At 50.8% G+C, this 22,601-nt stretch overlaps 1 protein-coding gene across 1 annotated transcript in view; it reads left to right on the forward strand.

The window, feature by feature from the left end:
* The window catches only part of SMOX (spermine oxidase), an 80,154-nt gene extending 57,553 nt beyond the window's left edge, over positions 1–22,601 (forward strand). Inside the window, exons 4-7 of the mRNA XM_064151659.1 lie at positions 6,583–6,756; positions 10,358–11,057; positions 19,521–19,681; positions 22,082–22,601. Coding sequence (XP_064007729.1) covers positions 6,583–6,756; positions 10,358–11,057; positions 19,521–19,681; positions 22,082–22,219 — 1,173 coding nt within the window. The 3' untranslated portion in view covers positions 22,220–22,601. The remainder of the gene's footprint in view (positions 1–6,582; positions 6,757–10,357; positions 11,058–19,520; positions 19,682–22,081) is intronic.

Raw genomic sequence — 22,601 nt, forward strand, 5'->3', positions numbered from 1 at the left:
TCTAGCAGAAAGGTCCCTATGAGAGGCTGTTGCTCTGCACTGAAGTCAGTCCACATCAATCACAAACTTGTGACCAAAGTGACCCAAATCCTCCTCTGTGAGAACGTGAGGAAACAGCAGTGCCTGCAAGGAAGGTCTTCTTTGGTGCTGGAGAGCAGTGACCTGCATTTCCAACCAGGTGTTGTCCAGCAGTGCTCTTTGTTATGGTGCACTGAGCCTGCTGATAGCAGGACAGCTCTCCAGCCACTGTTGTTTTGACACTGGTCCTGCTTAGACCATTGACTGTGCTGATCTGGCACTGCTCAGGGTCAGTGTCAGTCCATTTGATCAGTCTCTCAAAGGAAGGGGACACTGGCACTGGAAGGGTCACCAAGGTGTAATTGTCCATGCCAAGTATTCAGAATGCTTCCACATTCCTCTACAGTCCTGCTAGGATCAGAGAATGCTTTGGGTTGGAAGGGACCTTTAAGGATCAGCTTGTCCAAACCCTTGCAGTCAGCAGGGACACCTGCAACTAGAGCAGCTTGTTCTGAGCCCCAGACAACCTGACCTGGAATGGTTCTGAAGATGGGGCATTTGCCACCTCTCTGGACAACCTGGGCCAGGGTCTCACACAGTAAAAAATGTCTTCTCTCCAGTCTGAGTCTCTTTAAGTTGCAAACCATCACCCCTTGTCCTGTCACAACAGGCCCTGCTAAAGAATCAAAGAATCATAGAATCATAGAATCAAGCAGGTTGGAAGAGACCTCCAAGCTCATCCAGTCCAACCTAGCACCCAGCCCTGTCCAGTCAACCAGACCATGGCACTAAGTGCCTCATCCAGGCTTTGCTTCAACACCTCCAGGGACAGCAGTCTGTTCCCAGCTTTCTGATCAGCTCCTCTAAGACCTGAAAAGCCACCAGAAAGTCTCCCTGGAGCCTTCTCCAGGCTGAACAACCCCAACTCTCTTAGCCTAGCCTCACAGCAGAGCCCTCTCATCATGGCTGTGCCCACTGGTTCTGGTGGATAACTGGGGGGATCCTGAGGCTGGCATCACTCTTCAAGCAAAGTGACAGGAGTGTGACCTTTGAGGATAATCCCTGCAGCTTCCCTGTCTGTGTAACTGCTGGAAAAATGCAGTCAGGGACAAGAGATCTCAGAGCAGCTCTTCTGTCTTTGCTAAGTCCTCATTTCCCTCTCTAAGGGCTGGCTCCCAGGTGTTAGCGAAGGGTAGGAGGGAGGTAGTGAGCTGGACAAGTTAGCTGCAGGTGCAGTTGCACTGCTTTGCCTGCCTGAGAATTCTACAACCCTTCAGCCAGCTTAATGCAGAGAAAAAGTGCCTGTTTTGACTTAGTCTTTTCAGCCAGGATGTGGTCCCCAAAGTCCTGCCTCACAGGAACCTTCCCTTTAACAATCAGCTAATTAATGGCCTTGTTATCTGGCAGCTTTCTCCCCTGTGCTGCGCAGCTTCTGGGGGAGGGATGCAGCCAAAGAACGACAAAGTTTTCCACCCTTCTCACTCCCCCTGCCCTGTGCTGGGCTTCCTGCCATCCCCAATTAAGCTCCAGTGCCTTGCCTTGCATTATCTTAGAAAGCAGCACCCAAGGGCCACTTGGAGTCACCATCCCCTCCCTGCCCCTCTATTGCAGTGACAGATGTGTGGCCCTGCTAACAGCCCGCACCTATCTCTGCTGAAGGGATTAAACCGAAGCAGTTTTCAAGCCAAGTGAGGAAAAAAGACAATGCTACAGCTTGTCAGCAGTGCTGACAGGAAGGAGCATGGACTGGGATGTGCTTTCCTGACCTCCTTCAGTGCTGGGAGACTTCTTTATTTAGATTTGTTCTTCCTAACAGGCTGCCTCTTCCTGTGCTGGAGGAGCATGCATGTAGCTAACACGTGTAGGTGGAAGCCTCTAGGTAACAGAGAAGACATCCTTGCTGAAACCCACGTTCTCTGCAAAGGCTCTTGGTTGTGGGGATGCCCCAAAGCTGGTCAGAAAGTAGTTGAAGTGAAGCCATGTTTTAGGGTCATGGCCATTCAATTAACTCCTTTTAATTTCTGACCTTCGTCCCCATTTCCTTGCAGGATTTCACCTAAACCCTCAGAATTAGCAAAGGAAATCTGCTTAGAATGAAGAGCTGCTTGGGAGGGATACAATAACAGAGTGGTTTAGATTGGCAGAGACCTTAAAGTTCACCCAGCTCCAATGCCCTGCTGTGGGCAGGGGCACCTTCCACTAGCCCAGGTTGCTCAAGACCCAGTTCAGTCTGACCTTGAACACTTCCACAAGCTCTCTGGGCAACCTGTTCCCAGTGTCTCACCATTTTCATAGTGAATTTCATCCTAATCTCCAGTCTAAATCTCCCTTCTTTCAGCTTTAAAACACCACTCCTCATCCTATTACTACATACACTTGTAAAAAGTCTCTTTCTGGCTTTTCTGTAGCCCCATTTCACAGTATCACAGTATCATCAGGGTTGGAAGAGACCTCACAGACCATCAAGTCCAACCCTTTACCACAGAGCTCAAGGCCAGACCATGGCACCAAGTGCCACGTCCAACCTTGCCTTGAAGTGCCCCAGGGACGGCGACTCCACCACCTCCCTGGGCAGCCCATTCCAGTGTCCAATGACTCTCTCAGTGAAGAACTTTCTCCTCTCTGGAGCCTTCTGTTCTCCAGGCTGATCAACTCCAAGTTTCTCAGCCTGTCCTCACAGCAGAGGGATTTCAGCCCTGGGATCATTTTTGTGGTCTTCTCTGGAACTCACTCAAGCAGGTTTGGGCTCCAAAGCTGGAATACAGTCAGCTTCTTTTGCTTCTGCTGATGGTTCTTGCAGACAGGCTTCTAGAGCCTGTTGTGACCAAACCCAGAGGAGCTGTAGAGTGAGGCATGCTGAGTTTGTTGTGGTGGGATGTGAGCTTACCAGTGGTAGCAGCTGGGATCCTTCCTGTCCCTGGTCCTTCCTTCCTGTTTGTATCAGGTCTGTGCTAATAGAAAAGGGAGATGAGTTTGGTCTGTGCATGCTGCAGCTCTCCTTGCTGGTGGACACAGTGCCCTCAGTTTGGGAGCATGGATGTTTGGTACAGGTAAGCAGAAAATCTGCAGACCCTTGCAGGTGGTTCTCCTTTTTTTGGGGGAATAAATCTTTGGAGGAGTGACTGAAGGAGCTGGGGATGGTTAATTTGAGGAAGAGGAGGATGAGGGGAGACCTCATTGCTGCTAACAACCACGTGAAAGGACATTGTGGAGAGGTTGGTGCTGGTCTCTTCTCACAGGTAATTAGTGATAGCCTCAAGCTGTGACTGAGTAGGTTTAGACAGGACATTAGGAAAAATGTTTTCCCATCAAGAGTTGTCAGGCACTGGAATGAGCTGCCCAGGGAGGAGGTGGAGTCACCACCCCTGGATGTGTTTAAAAGTCGTTTGGATGTGGTGCTTGGGGATATGGTTTAGGGTGAGCCTTGTAGAGTAGGGCTCTTGGTTGGACTTGGTGATCCTGAGGGGCTTTGCCAACCTGACTGTTTCTGTGTGTGATTCTGTCCCTTTCACCAGGGTGATGGAACTAAAGCCACTGAGCTCTCTCAGGAAGCCTCTGCCCATCACATTGTGGTGAAGTGACTGAAGGAGAATGTTTTTAGATCTCACCACTGCCTCTTGCCAGTGACCTCAGAGGTGGTCCCATGGGCATGATAATGCTTTCTGTTATTGTGAACAGTTTCCTGCCTGGAGAAGGAAAGCTTTGGTTGCTTCCACTGCAGACAGTACAATCACAGTATCACAGTATCACAGTATCATCAGGGTTGGAAGAGACCTCAGAGATCATCAAGTCCAACCCTTTACCACAGAGCTCAAGGCTAGACCATGGCTTGATTAGAGACCTACCTGCAAGGGGATTCGTAGGGAACCCTTCCCATAGTTTCTTCCACAGGATATGTTCACTGCATGTGTACAGTAAAGGATCTTTGTGGTCCTTGTGGTCCCTTCCAACCTGACTGATTCTATGATTGTATGATCTCTTTTAAGTGTCTTTTATATTACTTTTATTAGGACAATATAGCTCTTAATGAAGGACTTTCTCCTCCAGCTAAACATGAGGAAGAACAACTTTAATTTGAGGGTGCTGGAGCAGGCTGCTTGGAGGGGTGATACAGTCTCCATCACTGGAGACATTCCTGTGTGATGTGCTCTAGGTGAACCTTCCTTGGCCAAGGAGGTTGGACTTGATCTCAAGAGGTCCTTTCTGAGCGCTACCATTTGCTGTTGCTTCTCCTCTTCCTTCTTTCCTACAAGAGGTTTGTCTTCTGCTCTTCACCAGATGGTTCAATACCTCCAAGAAGAGAAGAGCAAGGAAATAATAGGGCTTGTGAGAAAAAAAAGGTACATCTTGGTGGTTATCCTTACCTGCTGCCTGAGCAGTGGGATGACAGCTCTAGCAAAGGCTCTGCTCAGTGTTTACACCACGTCTCTGCACAGAATGTGCATCTCTGCCCTTTTCTCTGTTGGGCAATGGAGGATACAATGGTTAATAAAAACACCCCCATGGCTCACTTATCCTTTTGGCCAAATGGTAGCTGGGTTTTAGCACAGCTTTGCTTGTCTTGTGAACCTGTTATCTGCTTACAGTGTGCAAGCAGCTTATGAAAGCTGAGCTGAGTTGTGCTGACACAAGGTCTGCAACTCAGGCTTGCTGGAAGTGGTTTGGGCCTCAGAAATCAGCAGACCTGAGAACTGTGGGCTGCTGGAAGTGCCAAAGAGCTTTTGGCTTTGGGGGACAGAAAAGGCACTGTTTGCTTTCCTTTGCTTTGCTGCATACAGGGCTTTGGTCTCCACTTTTCTTGTCTGGAAGTCTCCTCAGGAAGGCTGTGTCCCACTTAGTGCCTGCAATTCTATTCTGTCTTTGCCAGTTCATTTCTCTTGTGATTATTTCTCTGCTTTGTAGTTTATTTTCCTCTTTTTTTTCAGTCTTATTTTCTGCTTCAGTTTCCTCCTCATGCTTTATTTGTCCTAATCTCACTTTCCTCCATTCACTCACAGACCTGCTCTCTCCCACTCTTACCACTGCTGTTCAGTTTTCCTCACCTTTCCTCATTATCCCTCTCTTTTGCCCCCTCAAATTTACTTTATTCCTAAAACCCAAGTGAAAACCAAGTTTCTAGGCAGGAAGAGATTGGAAAGAACCTAAACCATGGTGGATTAGCTGTATCAGCAGAGGCTGGGTTGGCAGGGACCTTAGAAATCACCAATTCCAACCTCTTTGCCCTCAGATATGGACGCCATCCACCAGATCAGGTCACTCAAAGCCCCAGCTAACCTGGCCTTGAACACTTCCAGGGGTTCTCAGTTGGACTTGGTGATCCTGAGGGGCTTTTCCAACCTGAATGTGATTCTGTGATTGAACTGAAGGCTCTTCTGATAATGCTAGAGACACAAGTTCAGATCAGCCAGCCTCAAGCAGGAGGTCAAGGTGGATTGTTGCTTTCTTGCTTTTACAACAGAAAATGGGCTTAAAAGTGTCAGGAAGATCTCCTTGCAAGAGAAACAGTTTGTTACAAGGGGACGTTTCTTGTGGGTCCTCCTCAAGTTGGCTCCTGGTGGGGGATTGCTGGGGGTGGCAGTATTTTCCATGGATCTGTGCCTGTCTTGTGCTCACTAAAAGGTGTGTGTATGTGTGTGTGCACTAAAGTTCTTTGCTCAGCCTATGCTGCTCACTTCGTGGTTTTGGGGGACAGCAGAAAGCTAAGCATAAGGGAGGTTCTTCTTCCCCTATACTCATCACTGGTCAGGCCAGACCTTGAGTACTGTGTCCAATTCTGGGCTCCTCTATTGCAGAGAGATGTTGAGGTGCTGGAGGGTGTCCAGAGGAGGGCAACAAAGCCTGGAGCACAAACCCTATAAGGAGAGGCTGAGGGAGCTGGGAGTGTGCAGCCTGCAGAAGAGGAGGCTCAGGGCAGAGCTCATTGCTGTCTAGATAATTGGGGTAATGGAAGGGGTGGAAGGGCTGGTTCAAAGTTAGAACAGTCAAAGGGCTGAGCCCTGCAACCTAAGGAAGATTTTAGATGCAGGATTGTACCTGAGACATCAGAGTGGGGAAGAGCTGGTGCCTTGTTGTCAGGTGTGAGGATGAACCTGGCTCCTGCTGATGAGTTCATTCCCTGCAGATTTTGGGTGGAGGTTGCTTGGCAGAGCCAAAACCTGCAGACAGCAAACCTAAGGGCACTCCATAGAGGTGCTCTGCAGTCTGTGCTAGCCTGACTTGCTGACCCAGCAACGTTGAACATCAGGCTTTAGCTACTGAAACCTCAGTTGACAGGATGGACACTGTCAAATAAGAGATTACTTAAGTTCATAGTAAATTAATGGCTTAAGGGTAAGTGGAGTGTTGGGGAATGAGAGTGGTTCTCCTTGCCTGGAGGGAGATGTTGCTTCCTGCCTTCTGAGCAGAGCAGCTGTGGTGCAACCTGCCGTGGCGTTGGAGCAAGAGCGGACAAGGAGTCACCAACACTGGTCTCTAAAGCTGGCAGGAGAAGGTGATGTGCATGTGCTGGGAGCTTGGGTTCTGCTGTGAATCACCATGTCCACCTCTCTGTCCTGTCTCTGGCAGGTCTATAACCTGACTCAGGAGTTCTTCCAACGAGGTAAACCAGTCAATGCTGAGAGCCAGAACAGTGTGGGCGTCTTCACACGGGACGTAGTGCGCAAGCGCGTCAAGGCCGACCCGGATGACACAGAGGCCGTCAAGAGGCTGAAACTAGCCATGATCCAGCAGTACCTTAAGGTGAGTCTGCAGGTCATTGTTCCTTTGGTTTAACTAAGACCACACCTGGCTAAACCTGGTCCATCTTTGTGGGCAGCTGAGGGTGTGGAGACACTGGAACATGTTGCCCAGGGAGAGTGTGGATGCTTCCTCCGTGGACGTGTTTAAGATCAGGCTGGATGAGGCTTTGAGCAACCTGGACTAGTGGGAAGTCTCCTTAGATACTGAGGACAAATACTTAAGACCAGGCTGGGTAAGATTTTGATCAACCTGATCTTGTGGGAGGTGTCCCTGGGCACCAAGGATGTAGGTCCTGCCCATGGCAGGGGAATTGGAACCGGATGAGCCTTAAGGTCCCTTTTAACTTGAGGCATGAATTGCTTCCTGTGGTAGCTTGCAGCTAGGGCAGTTGGTGCTTATACTGACAACTTTTCTTCCTGGGGTGAATCCAAACACAGGGAGCTGCAACAAATAACACCTTTGCTCCTTACCTTCAACTTCCACCTTTTGAATTAGAAAGGGCTTTCTTAAGCCCTCTTGAGTTTCCTGGTGTGATTTAGTTTTCTTGCCCCCTCAAAGCTACTCTATCACCAGATTCTTTTTAGTGAAGCCTTCTCTTGTGCCTCGCACCTGGGAGCCTGTGGTCCTGCCTGAGTGTCTTTTACTCCCTTCTGCTTCTGTCCATATCTCAGAGACCAGAAGAAATGTCACTTTGATACTGGTAATTTGCTGAACAAATCCCTAGAAAGCCTTTGAAGGTAAAGCAATAAAATCAGAAGTGGATTGTTACAAACTCCTGTCCTAATCATCCTTCCTCACAGCTTCCCTAGTGCTTTTGATCTCCTTGGTGTCTTGGCCTAAATGAGATCTCTGTGGGATGAGGACTTAATGCTTCATCGAGCACTCCATAAGTGTAACAGTCACTCCTCTTTTAATTGTAATGACTTAAAGGCTTATGAAGGGAGGCAGGGGAGGGAGGCAGGCAGCACTCTGTGCATCTCATTCACTATCTGCAGGTGGGAAGCTGAAACAGGGAGAAATAAAGACCTAAAGAATCTCACAGGAGATCTGTGAGAAAGCTGAGGTTTGGCTCTAGGCATCCTAAGTGCTCTTCATAGAATCATAGAATGGTTTGAGTTGGTAGTGACCTTAAAGATCATCGAGTTTCACCTCCCACTTCCATGGGCAGAGACACCTCCCACTAGAACAAGTTGCTCAAGACCTCAGCCAACCTGGCCTTGAACACCTCCAGAGAGAGTGATTTGCCATTGGAATGGGCTGCCCAGGGAGGTGGTGGAGTCATTGTCCCAGAAGGTGTTCAAAAGAAGACTGGATGAGGCACTTAGCGCCATGGTCTAGTTGATTGGACAGGGCTGGGGGATAGGTTGCACTGGATGTGATACTGTGATACTGTGACTCTTCCAACCTGGTTTGGATGATCTTGGAGGACTCTTCCAACCTGGTTCATTTCATGATTCTATGATCCACAGCCTCCCAGGGCAACCTGTTCCAGAGTCTCCCCACCCTCACAGGAAAGAACTTCTTCCTAATCTCCAGTCTCAATCTCCCCTCTTCCAGCTCAAAGCCTTTGCCCCTTGTCCTGTCACTACAACCCCCTCTAAAATGTCTCTCCCCAGCTTTCTTGTAGATGCCATTTAGGCACTGGAAGGTTGCTCTAAGGTCTCCCCAGAGCCATCTCTTCATCAGGTTGAACAGCCCCAACTCTTGCAGTCTGTTCCCACAGGAGAGGTGCTCCAGCTCTGTGGTCATCTTTGTGGCCTCCTCTGGACTCTCTCTGCAGCAGACCTGTGTCCTTGTGTTCTCTTACCATATCTCAGTGTCCAAACCCAAGAGCTTGTGCCACAGCTGCCCCATCAAGCAGAGTTAGTTATGTGTTACCCCTCTGACATCAGCCACGCAGACAGCGTTAGCCATGTGGTAGAGCTCTGGCATTCCTGGTGGTTACTTCTGTGGTTGCTACAGGTTAGCACAGCCAGAAACTTCTCTGCAGGTCTTACAAATCCCTTCTCATGTGTAAATACCTAAGAACAACAAAGCTTCTGATACTTAAAGGCTGTGGGATCAGAGTGGCTGCTGAGTGAGCAGGGATTAGCGGGTGTCTGAGGCAGTCCTGAGGCAGGTGGTTGCCTGTTTGTCTCCCTGGTGTTTTTCTTCCGTGGCTGAAAGAGTCAAGCAGCCACCACTGTTTGTCATCTCCATAATGTGGAGTGACCTGCTGGAGCACCCAGGCAGGGTGAGTGGCCTGTTGTGTGAGAGGGCCCAGGCTTGCCAGGCTTCCAAAGCCCAGTCCTTAAAGTCTAGAAGGACCTGGAAAACTGACCAAAGGGTGAGACAAGAAATTGTCATGTTCCTCTTGCCTCCAGTGCTTGATTAATGTGCAAATCATTGTGACTCTGACCTGAAGAGTTTAAGGTCACCGTGTCCCACGTGTCAGTATTGACATTGGGAATTTACCCTGGGACAGGCCAAACATCCTGCCTTTCTTCCAGGGACCAGGAAGGGACTTTTTACAAGGGCTTGTAGTGATAGGATGAGGGGCAATGGCTTTGAGCTGGAAGAGAGGAGATGGAGACTAGAGGTTAGGAAGAAATTCGTGACAGTGAGAGTGGTGAGACGCTCCAACAGGTTGCCCAGGGAGGTTGTGGATGTCCCCTCCTTAGAGGTGTTCAAGGCCAGGTTGGATGAGACCTTGAGCAAGCTGGGCTAGTGGGAAGTGTCTCTGCCCATGGCAGGGAAGCTGGAACTAGATGATTTTTAAGGTCCCTTCAAACCCAAACTATGGTCTATGATGCTTTGGCCATGGAGGTCCCAAATCTGGAGCTTCTGTAATCACACAAGTGCCTCACATCTTGGCATTTCCTTTTTCTGTCTCCTCTGGTTCCTGCTGCTGTGAGTCCCCTCAGCCCTAGCAGATCATTAGCTTGCTGCCTGTTTGGCAGCATGCTGAAAGCTGCAGACAGCAGAAATAGCTGCCAAAAGTCTTTCGTGGCTCCTCACGGGCATGTTTATTACCATGGGAAAGAGCATCTGATTAGCACAGCTTCAGCTCCTGTCCCTGCAGCACCAAGCAGCCAGTGCCTGGCCAGGGCAGTGGGTTTTAGATGACAGCAAACAGGCAGAGCTGTAACCAAGAATCAGGCAGAAGCAAAGGGGCCATCTCTGAACTCTGGCTGATGCAACCAGAGCTGCTGCACCTTCTTACCATGGCAGAACAGATTCTCTGGTTGGTAGGAAGGCCAAGGATTGTTTTTAACTCAGGCCTTCTGGCCAAGCACTGGTTGCCCAGCACAAATGGTGTGGTTTAAGAGTGGGGTTCAGGACTCCCAGCTTGTGCAGCTCCTCTGCCCTTGCAGACTCCAGTAGAAAATGTTTCCCCATGAGAGCACTCGGGCATTGGAATCATCTCCCAGGGGAAGTGGTGGATTCCCCTACACTGGGCAGCCTGCCAGGCTGCTGGGCCAGCTCATTCCACCTCTACTGTGACCTAGAAGAGCTGGACCAGGTGATCCTTGGGGTCCCTTCCAACCTGGCATTCTGTGAGTCTGCTGTGGCCGTAGAAGTTGCTCTGCAGCAACGTTGCTTTTGTGTTGCTTTTCCTCAGGTGGAGAGTTGTGAGAGCAGCTCCCACAGCATGGACGAAGTCTCGCTCAGTGAGTTTGGGGAGTGGACCGAAATCCCTGGGGCTCATCACATCATCCCTTGTGGGTTCATAAAGATCGTGGAGATCCTGGCCCGCTCCATTCCCGACTCCGTCATCCAGCTCCGCAAGCCGGTCAAGTGCATCCACTGGAACCAGTCGGTCAGCAAGGAGATTGAGAGGGTGGCTGACCACAACAGTGACCTCCCCAAGGAGGACAGGGGCTCTGATGTCTTCGTAGAGTGCGAGGACTGTGAGTTCATCCCGGCTGACCACGTCATCGTGACTGTGTCCCTGGGAGTCCTGAAGAAACGCCACGAGAGCCTCTTCCATCCCCGCCTGCCCGAGGAGAAGGTGATGGCCATTGAGAAACTTGGCATCAACACCACTGACAAGATCTTCCTGGAGTTCGAGGAGCCCTTCTGGAGCTCTGAATGCAACAGCATCCAGTTTGTCTGGGAAGACGAGGCAGAAAGCGAGAGCTTGACTTATCCCGAGGAGCTGTGGTACAAGAAGATCTGCAGCTTCGATGTGCTCTACCCACCAGAGAGGTATGGCTATGTCCTGAGCGGCTGGATCTGTGGAGAAGAGGCTTTGATTATGGAGAAGTGTGATGATGAGACTGTGGCAGAAACCTGCACCGAAATGCTCCGTAAATTCACAGGTCAGCCACGCCCTGGGTCCTTGGGTGGGGCGGGGAGGAGAGGGGGAGCGGAGCTGGGGTGTTGAATAGGCACCAGGAAGAAAAGGCGCTGCAGTCACTTTTAGCTCGGTAGCATCTGCCGTCCCTTCGGCTGGGCTTTGCGTGTGCTGTGCTTCCACCTCCTGCCTGGGTGTGCCTGACAGCTATTTATACAGAGGGGCTGAGAACCAGCTCAGGAAGTGGTGGGCAGAAGTGCAGGAGCATTCCACATCCTCTGCTTTCTTTAATGACAAATAACCCTTCAGCAGCTGGAGCTGTTGGGTTCTGGACTCCTGAGCCCACTCTCTACTCAGCTGTGGAAAGCAAAGTAGCTCTTCTGGAGCCAGTGGAGTTGGATCTGCTTAGCTCAGCTGAGAGGTGGCTGGGTCACAGCCCTGACTTTTCATTCAACGTGAGGCTATGGGGAAATCTCATTGGCCTGAATTTCCAGGTATCCATTGATCTTGAGAGTTCTCATCTTCATGGATTCATAGAATGGGTCGGGTTGGAAGGCACTTTGAAGATCCTCCAGTCCCAACTCCCCTTGCCATGGGCAGGGACACCCTACACTAGCCCAGGTTGCTCAAGGCCTCATCCAGCCTAGCCTTGAACTGCTCCAGGGAGGGGGCAACCTGTGCCAGTGTCTCCCCATCCTTACTGTCAAGTATTTCTTCCTAATCTTCAGTCTCAATCTCCTCTCTTCTAGCTCAAAGCCATTGCCCCTTGTCCTGTCACTACAAACCCTTCTAAAATGCATCTCCCCAGCTTTCTTGTAGATGCCATTCAGGTACTGGAAGGCTGCTCTAAGGTGTCCCCAGAGCCTTCTCCGGGCTGAGCAGTCCCAGGTGCCTCACTTTGTCCCCATAGAGAGAGTGATTTCCCATTGGAATGGGCTGCCCAGGGAGGTGGTGGAGGCACCATCCCTGGAGGTGTTGAAGCCAAGCCTGGCTGGGGCACTTAGTGCCATGGTCTGGTTGACTGGCTAGGGCTGGGTGCTAGGTTGGGCTGGATGATCTTGGAGGTCTCTTCCAACCTGCTTGGTTCTATGATTCTATGATTCAATTAACCCTTCCTGGACTTCACAGCTTTCTCATTCACTGAGCACATTAAAGGCAATAGTTGGAATAAGCTGCTCAGAGAAGCTGTGGAGTCTCCTTCTCTAGAGACCTTGAAGACCCATCTGGATGTATTCCTATGTGCCCTGCCCTAGATGATCCTGCCTTGGCAGTGGGGTTGGACACAGTGATCTCCAAAGATCCCTTCCAGCTCCCCCAGCACTCTGTGATTTTACGTAAGACAGATCTGTGGTGCATTGTACTGAGCAAATCCAAGGTGAACTCACTACAAGTAGTAGTACTTGATCCTGCTGGGCCTTGCTTTATCTGCAGCCACTGCTCTGGAGGTTGCAAGGAGAGGACTATTCAAATCTGAGGAGTTATTTTTGAGATCCTCTGATGTGAGGCACTAAGTTCCAGCACCAAGTAGGGATTCTCGAAGAGTGATTGCCTCCCTGGCATCTAGAAATAACAACTTCTGGTTTATACATCCTCATAAGCAAATAGAAGAGCAGCAGCCTCCAAGATGAGAGGTGTTTTAGTGACAGGCCCTGCAATTAAAGCTTTTTCTACCTGCCTGCCAGCTCATGTTGGCCAAATCTCAGCACCCAGTGGGTTTCCAGCTTTACCTTGTGTTTGTGGACCCCCAGTGAACTGAAGACATTTGCCTTCACAGGTCTTCTCTCCCTGTGCTGACAGACAGTTTGCTGCCAGCAATGTGGAGATTGAGAGTCATAAAAGCATGGAGTGGTTTAGGTTGGAAAGGAACTTTCAGTTCATCAAGTCCAGCCATAAAGCCAGCACTGCCAGGTTACCACTGAACCCCGTCCTTCAGCACCGCATCCACACAGCTGTGAACCCCTCCAGGGACTTCACCCCTGACCTAGGCAGCCTGGTCCAGGCCTTGACAACCCTCAAGGGTCTTGGCAGCTGAGGGCTGGATAGTGCCAGAGGAGGATTTAGACTTTCCCTGGGCAGTGCCAGAGGAGGATTTACACTTTCCCTGGGCAGTGCCAGAGGAGGTTTTACACTTTACCTGGGCAGTGCCAGAGGAGGTTTTACACTTTACCTGGATGATGCCAGAGGAGGTTTCACACTTTACCTGGATGGTGCCAGAGAAGGTTTTACACTTTACCTGGATGGTGCCAGAGAAGGTTTTACACTTTACCTGGATGGTGCCAGAGGATAATTTACACTTTACCTGGATGGTGCCAAAGGAGGATTTTCACTTTACCTGTGCAGTGCCAGAGGAGGTTTTACACTTACCTGGATGGTGCCAGAGGAAGTTTCACACTTTACCTGGATGGTGCCAGAGGAAGTTTCACACTTTACCTGGATGGTGCCAGAGGAGGTTTTACACTTTACCTGGATGATGCCAGAGGAAGTTTCACACTTTACCTGGATGGTGCCAGAGGAGGATTTACACTTTACCTGGATGGTGCCAAAGGAGGTTTTACACTTTGCCTGGATGATGCCAGAGAAGGTTTTACACTTTACCTGTGTCTTCAGAAACCACAGGGCAGAGCCTGGGGTTCAGCAGCCCCAGCACAGCCCCCATACCCGAGTCCTTGTTTCGGTTTGCTAGATGCTGTGTTTGTTGGACCATGAACCCCTGGCTACCCTGCAGCCTGCAGAGCAGTAGGTGAATGGGTGAATGCTGGACTCTGGGCAGCTCCTGCCTCCTGAGCTGTTTGGTTTTGGTGGTGTTGGGTGTCCCTACAACGTCAGTAGTCACACACTTTCTTGCCTCCTGACGTCAGCAGGCCAACTGCTTCAATCATGCAGTGTGGCAGGAGACAGTGTGGCCAAGTTGTTCCCATGCTGATGGCTCCCAGAGCAGATAAACAACCTTGTTTGCTGCAGCTTTTCTTGCTTGAGGCCTCTTTTTGGGTTTGAAAAGCACCTTGATTCCTCACTGGGGATTTGGCTCTTTGGGACTCTCTTAGTTTGGCAGTCTGGAACTCTCCCTCTTCCTTCTTGGACTCCCTCGTTGTTAATATTGTTTGCCTGTGTTGGATGTTCCTCTCCTCCTCCCAGGATGGAAATCTGTTGGCAAGAGATCAGTGGTATGTGCTGCAGTTGCTGCTCCAGCTGATGCTGCACCTGGTCACTGTCTATCAGACTCTTCAGCAGTGTGAGCTCTACCTCAGCCTGCTGCTAATCCTGGGTTATCTAACCCTGGAGAATTTCAGATGGAATTTACCAGGGCTCTGCAATGAACATTTTGTGCAGAAGCTGGGAGGTGGCCTCTCAGCTGCTTGAAACTAGCAGCAAAGAAAACCTGTTCTTGGAACACCCTCTGCACAAGGTGACCTATTCTACTTTCTGCTCTCAAAATGTATTGTGTGTAGAAAAGCTTTTCACAGGCCTTGCAGGATGGCCTTGCTGAAGTAGCTGGGGTGCTTCTGCTACCTTTGCTCCTGTTTTCACTCAGCAGGTTCACAGAAGCAGTGAATATCTCAAGGGTAATCTGGGCCAGGTGCCAGGCAGGCTGAAAGAACAGCAGCATGCTCAGCCCTCTGTCTTCTCCACTCATCTGGTTTGTGAGAGTGTCAGAGCAGCTGGAGAAGGGCTGGAGAGGGACAAAGCAGGCTCCTGGCTGTGATCTATTGGTAGTCATTTCTGAAAGAGGTTGGACTGCTCTGCCCCAATTAGCTCCACCAGACCCCACTGCCCCACTTCATGGAAGTCAGCTAACTGAGCTGGGAAGCTAGGATTTCCTAAGCTCAGCAGAAAGACAGACTCTTCCATAAAGTGCTTCAGATCCTGCAGGCTTCACTTGGTGCTCTGTCACATCTTCTGAAGAAGCTTTTCTCCACTGAGTATGGAGAACCTTGGATTCAGTAATGAAAGGAGCTGCTGTGAGCTTTTAATATTCACTTTGCCTTCTGAAGCTTTCATGTTCTGGGAATTAAATCCCCCATGTTCCTCTTGCTTGTTCTCCTATGAAAGGATGAATGCATTACCAGGTAGGTTCCCATCTTTGCCTGTGTTCTCCCAGCTCATTGCTCGTGGAGGCTTTGGTTTGGCTTCAGAGTGTTAGTCCAATGATAAAACCACTCTTTTAGACTCTGTGTTTCCTCACACTGAGGATTTGCTCTCTGACAGGAGATGATCTGCCTCTGTGACCTGACTTTCACGTGCAGATTGGTACTGTGGGTGAGAGTAGCCCTGAAGAAAGAGGCTTGGGGGTGCTGGTTGATGAGAAGCTCCTCATGAGTTGGCAGTGCTCTCATGCAGCCCAGAAGGCAGCTGTGTGCTGGGCTGCAGGGCAAGAGAAGGGATTCTGCCCCTTGACTCTGCTGAGACCTCACTTTGAATACTGCATCCAGTTCTGGTGTTCCCCAGCATAAGAAGGACACAGAGCTCTTGGAGTGAGTCCAGAGGAAGGCCACAAAGATGAGAACAGGCTGAGGGAGTTGGGGAAAGAGAAGGTGCTGAGGGAACCTTAGAATTGCCTTCTGATATCCAAAGGGATCCTACAGGAAGGCTGCAGTGGGTCTTTTCTTAAGGGTGTATAGAGACAGGACAAGGGGGAATAGATCTAGGCTGAAGGAGAGTAGGATTAGACTGGGTCTCAGGAAGAAGTTCTTCAGGACAAGGATAGTGAGGTTCTGGAACAGGCTGCCCCTGGAGGTTGTGGCTGCCCCCTCCCTGGAGGTGTTCAAGGCTAGGCTGGATGGGTCTCTGAGCAACCTGGGCTAGTTGAGAGGTGTTCTTGCCCATGGCAGAGGGGTTGGAGTAGATGATGTCTGAGGTCCCTTCCAACCTGGGCCATTCTGTGGTCTGGCTTTGCTGTGAAAAGCTCCCAGGGCTGTTCTAGCCAAAGAACCATTGACATTCCTGCTTTCCACAGCTGGATGGCTGGAAACCAGTGTCCTCTAGACCTGCTTTGGTGGGATGCCTTTGAACAGTGAGAAATCTTGCTCTGGTTCCATCACTGGCTGAGCAATGTGTATCTGAGGGCAGAAGGCAGTGAGTGCAGACCTGCTCCCTTCTGAGCACATTGGGTGATTCTGTGCTCCACAACCTCCCTGGAGGTGTTCAAGGCCAGGCTGGATGAGGCCTTGAGCAACCTGTTCTAGTGGGAGGTGTCCCTGCCTATGGCCAGGGGTTTGGATTAGATGACCTTTGGGGTCCCTTCCAACCTAAACCATTCCATGATTCTATGAAAAGGAGGCTGAGGGGAGACCTTCTGTCTCTCTACAACAACCTGAAAGGAGGTTGGAGCCAGGTGGGGTTGGCTTCTTCTCCCTGGTAACAAGTGGTAGGACAAGAGGAAATGGCCTCAAGTTGCAGCAGGGGAGGTTTAGGTTAGGCAATGGAAGAAGCTTCTTGACTGAAAGGGTTCTCAAGCTTTGGACTGGCAGAGACTCCCCAGGGAGGTGGTTGAATCCCAGTCCCTGGAGGTGTTTCAAAGAGGGAAGGACATGCTGAGGGACATGGCCTAGCAGAAGCCTTGGTAGAGTCAGAGAATGTTTGGACTGGATGATCCTAAAAGGCTTTTCCAACCTGAAGGCTTCTCTGATTCCATTCTGTGACTCCATAACATGCACCAGCCGCGGAAGAGGCACCACCAGCCCACTGCAGAGAAACAAGCACCCCTTGTGGGGCTGTTTCTGGGTGCTGCAGCGTGGTGGCTGCCTGCTGTGGCCCTCCTTGGTGGGGTGTTGTGTAACAGCTTCCACGGTGTGTGTGCCTGCTCCTGGGTTTTCCCACAGCCCTTAAAAATAAACCAGGATAACTTCCTTCCGTGACGCACCCGAGAGCTCCCTGTTCTCAGACTCCCTTGGGCTTGTCACTTCCATCCCAGGCATTCCTGCTTTGAAGATTCCAGGAGGAGCATGCTTCAGAGGCTTTGTTGTGCTCAGTCCTTACTCCTGAAACAACACCCAGTCGTAGGATGTGTGTGTTTGCAGGCTGTGTTTATCTGCTGGGCTCTGCCATGTTTTGAGCTGGGCGTCGGTGGTTAGAAAGTGCTCACAGGAAGCCACCCAGGAGCCTCTGCTCCCATTCAGCCTTGTGCTCATCCTTCTGGTTGACACAGCATCCTCCTGAAACCAGGAGCTGAGACAGGGAAGGAAGCAGCTCCTGATCTGCACGGGGTGAAGTGGGGTAAGGATGCTGATGTGCTGCAGAGCCGAGGGCTGAAGCAGGCACAGGAGCCATGCCAGAGGCAGACACCTGTCAGTTATCTTGCTGCTTCTGCAGGAGCTGAACCTTACCTGGTTGTGTGTGGTTGCCTCAAGGCTGGCTTTCAGCTCTCCCCCAGAGAGAGGATTCTCCATGTCCTCTCTCCTCATTCTTCCCCCAGCCAGCCAAAGACGATCACAGGATGCCAACAAAATCTTGGTCAGTGACACTGAGATGGCTTCAAACCAGCCCAGCAAAAGGTTCTCCATCTCTAGAACCATTCCAGGTCAGGTTGGGTGGGGCTCTGAGCAACCTGCTCTAGTTGCTGATGGCAGAGGGGTTGGACTGGATGGCCTTTGGAGGTCCCTTCCCACCCAGACTGTTCTGTGACTCTGTGTGCGACCCTCCCTGTGTCTGTTCTGACTGAGGCTCTTGTGCCACCCGCTGGTGGGCTGCCTTGGCACAGTCCTGCATCCCTGTGCTTTGCCATAAGGACAGTGGTTGGTGATTGTCCTGTCACTGCTTCACTCAGGTGCCCCTCACCTCTACTTCCTACATCTTCTTAGCGTTGGAAAACCTCCATCAATCTGGAAACCCAACTTCCAGCCTCAAAAGCCTTCTGTCCCTACAGTGTGCACCCCACAAAGTGGATCTGCTGGGCTTGCGGGGAGCGACTGAGGAGCAGTTGGACTGAGTTAGTGCAGGCTTTGAACATCTTCTGAACACCTTCTGTGGTCTTCCTGTGGGCCCACAGAATGAGGGTTTGCCTTCTGGCATCCTTATCTCCTTGGTGGAGGCACACAACTTTCACGAGGCTGCCTAAGCAGGCACTTTAGCCTGGGCACCTAGGTCAGCACCTAGGTGAGGTGAATCATGTCCTTGCTCACCACTGGGGCAGATGGGACCAGGAAAATCTCTCTATGTTCAAATAAACTGTGTGCAGGGTTCCCTGAAGCTGCCCAATCTCTCAGGAACACAAACATAGAATCATAGAATGGAATCAACCAGGTTGGAAGAGATCTCCAAGGTCATCCAGTCCAACCATTCTAAAGATCTTCCCCAAAATGAGGGACTCCAGGAAGACACTGTGTTAAAAAGGATCCTATTGCTCTTAACTAGGTGCTCACATCTCAGTGACAGAGAAGAGATCTGGTGCAGGACCTCTGCTCTGCAGGCTCTGCCAGGCTCTGTTGTCACTGATCATTTGCTGGATCTAGAGAAGGGCAGCAAAGCTGGTGAAGGGTGTGGAGATCAGGGCTGGTGAGGAGCATCTGAGGGAACTGGGGGGTTTCAGCCTAGAGAAAAAGAGGCTGCAGAGAGACCTTCTCACTCTCTACAACTCGCTGGAAGGAGGTTGTAAAGAGGTAGGTGGGTGTTTGACCCTTCTCCCCAACTCACAAGTGATAGGGCAGGAGGAAATGGCCTCAAGAAGCACCAGGGGAGGTTTAGGTTGGACTTCAGGAAAAGCTTCTCCACCAAAATGATTCTCAAAGACTGGATCAGGCTGCCCAAGTTTGAATACCTATCCCTAGAGAGATTCAAAAGCCATCTAGTGTGCTCAGCACTGGTCAGGCCACACCTTGAGTCCTGTGTCCAGTTCTGGGCTCCTCAGTTCCAGAGAGATGTTGAGGTACTGGAACATATCCAGAGAGGGGTGATGAAGCTGGTGAGGGGCCTGGAGCACAGCCGTGTGAGGAGAGGCTGAGGGAGCTGGGGGTGTGCAGCCTGCAGCAGAGGAGGCTCAGGGCAGAGCTCATTGCTGTCTACAACTCCCTGAAGGGAGGCTGTAGCCAGGTGGGGTTGGTCTCTTCTGCCAGGCAACCAGCAACAGAACAAGGGGACACAGTCTCAAGCTGTGTCAGGGGAGGTCTAGGCTGGATGTTAGGAGGAAGTAGTTGGCAGAGAGAGTGATTGGCACTGAAATGGGCTGCCCAGGGAGGTGGTGGGGTCTCTGTGCCTGGAGGTGTTGAAGCCAAGCCTGGCTGGGGCACTTAGTGCCATGGTCTGGTTGAGTGGCCAGGGCTGGGTGCTAGGTTGGACTGGATGATGTTGGAGGTCTCTTCCAACCTGGTTGGTTCTATGATTCTCTGGTGCTGGAGGATGTGGTGTAGGAGTGGCCCTGCCAGAGCTAGCTCATGGTTGGACTTGCTGAGGTCTTTTCCAGGCGCGGTGACTCTGTGACTGGCGAGCAGCAGAACGGGTGCAGCTCCACACCAGGCACTGCTACTTCTCACTTCTCTGTCTCTTTTCCACCCAGGGAATCCAAACATTCCGAAACCTCGCCGGATCCTGCGCTCCTCCTGGGGCAGCAATCCCAACTTCCGTGGCTCCTACTCCTACACCCAGGTTGGGTCTAGTGGGGCCGATGTAGAGAAACTCGCTAAGCCGCTGCCTTACGCCGAGAGCTCCAAGACTGCTGTAAGTATGGGCCAGCAGGGCTCTGTGCTGGGGACAGCACCACCCCACCGGGTGCTGAGGCTTCTGGGAGGAGACTGGAAGAGACAATCTCTTGGCTGGACCTCCAGGAGTGTGTGAACAGCTGATGTGGGCAGGCTTTTCCCTGCACGTTGGAATCCCAGCATCTCAGAGAATCCCATCTCTCTGAAATGATCAAGAGCTGGACATCTGCGTGGCTTTTGGAATGCTGGGCTCTGGCTAAAGACCACCAGCCTAAGTGGCCAGTTGAGAATTCCCTAGGAGAGCAAGTTCCTGCTTTAAACCATGGCCTGCATGACCCCAGCTAATGGCTTGGTCTGAGTGTGTCAGAGTGGCACATCAGGAAATCTTTCTGTGCTGGCTGAGAGAGGCCCAGTCCTTCAGTGGTGGCCCCAAGTGTTGGCAGGAGACAATAAATCTGCCCCTCAGACACTACCTTTGCTTTCTGAATGCAGCATGGAGAGCAGTAGCACACATGGAGATAGTTACCAAGCTCACCTGAAGAGGAGTAACATCTTTCCTCTGTGATCTGTATTAGATAGCATTGTCCTGCTCTGGCAGGGGGGTTGGACTCAATGATCTCCTTGGGTCCCTTCCGACCCCTAACATCCTGTGAGCCTGTGGTATTAAACCAAACTCAGCCTGTCCTTCAGGGTTAGCTGGCCAAATCCAAAGACAATCCCTGATGAACTTACATCTCCAAGTATCTGTCCAGTCCATCTCCTCCATCCAGAGCCTGACCCCACCACATAATGCTGTTCAGCACAGAAATCAGACAATCATGGCATGGTTTGGGTTGGAAGGGACCTTTAAAGATCATCAAATTCCACTTCCCCCTGCAGCCAGCAGGGACATCTTCCACTAGATCAGGCTGCTCACAGCCCTGTCCAGCCTGGCTTTGAAGACTTTCAGGGATGGGTCACCCACAGCCTGGACAACCTGTTCCAGTGTCTAACATCTAAGTACCTTTTCCTTGCTCATATCTCTTGTCACCCATGTGCTGTGCCCATCCCTGTGGTGCACCACAGCAGGACTTGGAGAGCCAACACCCTAAAGCCACTGCTGTCACCTGGTAGGGACGGCACAGAAACTTTAGTCTTGCGATGGTTTGGGAGTTACCTGTCCCCCACACAGGATGAAATCACCCAGACTAGACTCAGCCAGATGGAAGTTAAGGAATGAAGCTGCATTTACAGCTTGGCACAATTTACAAGCAGCTATAGACACAATATTTACAGTCATATACAGGTTAAAGTAACACAGAAACATGGTACCCTTCCCTGAACAATCAGATTGCCTGGAGGGCTCCCAATCCAAACCTCCTCCCCCCTTTCCTCTTTCCCCCAGAAATAACCAGATCAACCCATGTGATAAATCTGGAGAGATCTGAGGTGAGATGTCAAAAAGACAACAAGGAGGTTAGAGGGAAAAGGGTTAGGTTAAATTAGAGTTAAGGCAGAGGCAGCCACAGAGACCAGACCACCAGAAAGAAGGAACCAAAATGAGAGCTGAGCAGTGTGTGAGAAGTGAGTGTCTTAGCTCTGTTCTGACTGGTTGCATCTCTCAGCAGAAAAATGAGGAGTATTGGCTACTGATGTTGGGTTTTTTTTCTCTCTTCTCACAGCTAAGGATTTAATTTCAGTCAGTAAAATATTCCAGTTAGCCTCAATCCCTATCCCTAGAGAGACTCAAAAGCCATCTAGCTTACTCAGCACTGGGCAGGTCACACCTTGAGTCCTGTGTCCAGTTCTGGGACTGTCTAGTTGACTGGATAGGGCTGGGAGATTGGTTGGACTGGATGATCTTGGAGGTCTCTTCCAACCTGGCTGATTCTGTGATTCTGTGGGCTCCTCAATTCAAGAGAGATGTTGAGGTGCTGGAACATGTCTAGAGAAGGGCAACAAAGCTGGTGAGGGGCCTGGAGCACAGCCCTGTAAGGAGAGGCTGAGGGAGCTGGGGGTGTGCAGCCTGCAGAAGAGGAGGCTCAGGGGTGACCTCATTGCTGTCTACAACTCCCTGAAGGGAGGCTGTAGCCAGGTGGGGTTGGTCTCTTCTGCCAGGCAACCAGCAGCAGGACAAGGGGACACAGTCTCAAGCTGTGCCGGGGGAGGTCTAGGCTGGATGCTAGGAGGAAGTTGTTGTCAGAGAGAGTGATTGGCACTGGAATGGGCTGCCCAGGCTCAAACCTAATGTCAAAGGCTCTGTGTGGGAGGACTGCCTTCATGCTTTGCCAAGCTACTATTAATTCCCACTGACTTCCATTTGGTTAGGGGGCTCTAAGGAATTGTCTACTTTCTGACTGTTACATCTTGCCTTTGTCTCCTGCTGGCAGCTGCTGTCCAGTGAGCGCTGCTGAGCAGCTCTGCTCTTCTTTCCCCCCAGCCCATGCAGGTGCTGTTCTCTGGAGAGGCCACTCACAGGAAGTATTACTCCACCACCCACGGTGCTGTGCTCTCCGGGCAGAGAGAGGCTGCTCACCTCATCGAGATGTACCAGGACCTGCTGCAGGGCCGCAACTGAAGGACCCAGCGATTGCCAACGCCACCAACCCCCTCGCCCTGGACAGCTCTCTGGAGGGGTTCTTTTACTTTCTGGGTTGGTTGGTTTGTTTCAGTTCAGTTCACAGTAGAACAGCTTTTATCTTTGTTTTTGTTTTCTATTAAACAACAACAGAAAAAAATGACCTAACTGTTAAAAAACCAAACCCTTAGCCTCCACTAGCTTCATTTCTGTGTGATGTCCTGCTAATGGGGAAGGGTTCTCCTTTTTTGTCTGGCTAATTTTGTCTTCTTAATTCCAACTCAACTTTTGGTGCCTCTCATTTTTATGTTTATTTCCTTTCTGTATTGTAAGTGCCTTCTAGACTGAAATAAATGTTGTAATAAAAAGCCTTGGGAACTTC

Source organism: Pogoniulus pusillus, chromosome 11 (assembly GCF_015220805.1).
Source record: "Pogoniulus pusillus isolate bPogPus1 chromosome 11, bPogPus1.pri, whole genome shotgun sequence".
In the NCBI taxonomy this organism is placed as follows: domain Eukaryota; kingdom Metazoa; phylum Chordata; class Aves; order Piciformes; family Lybiidae; genus Pogoniulus; species Pogoniulus pusillus.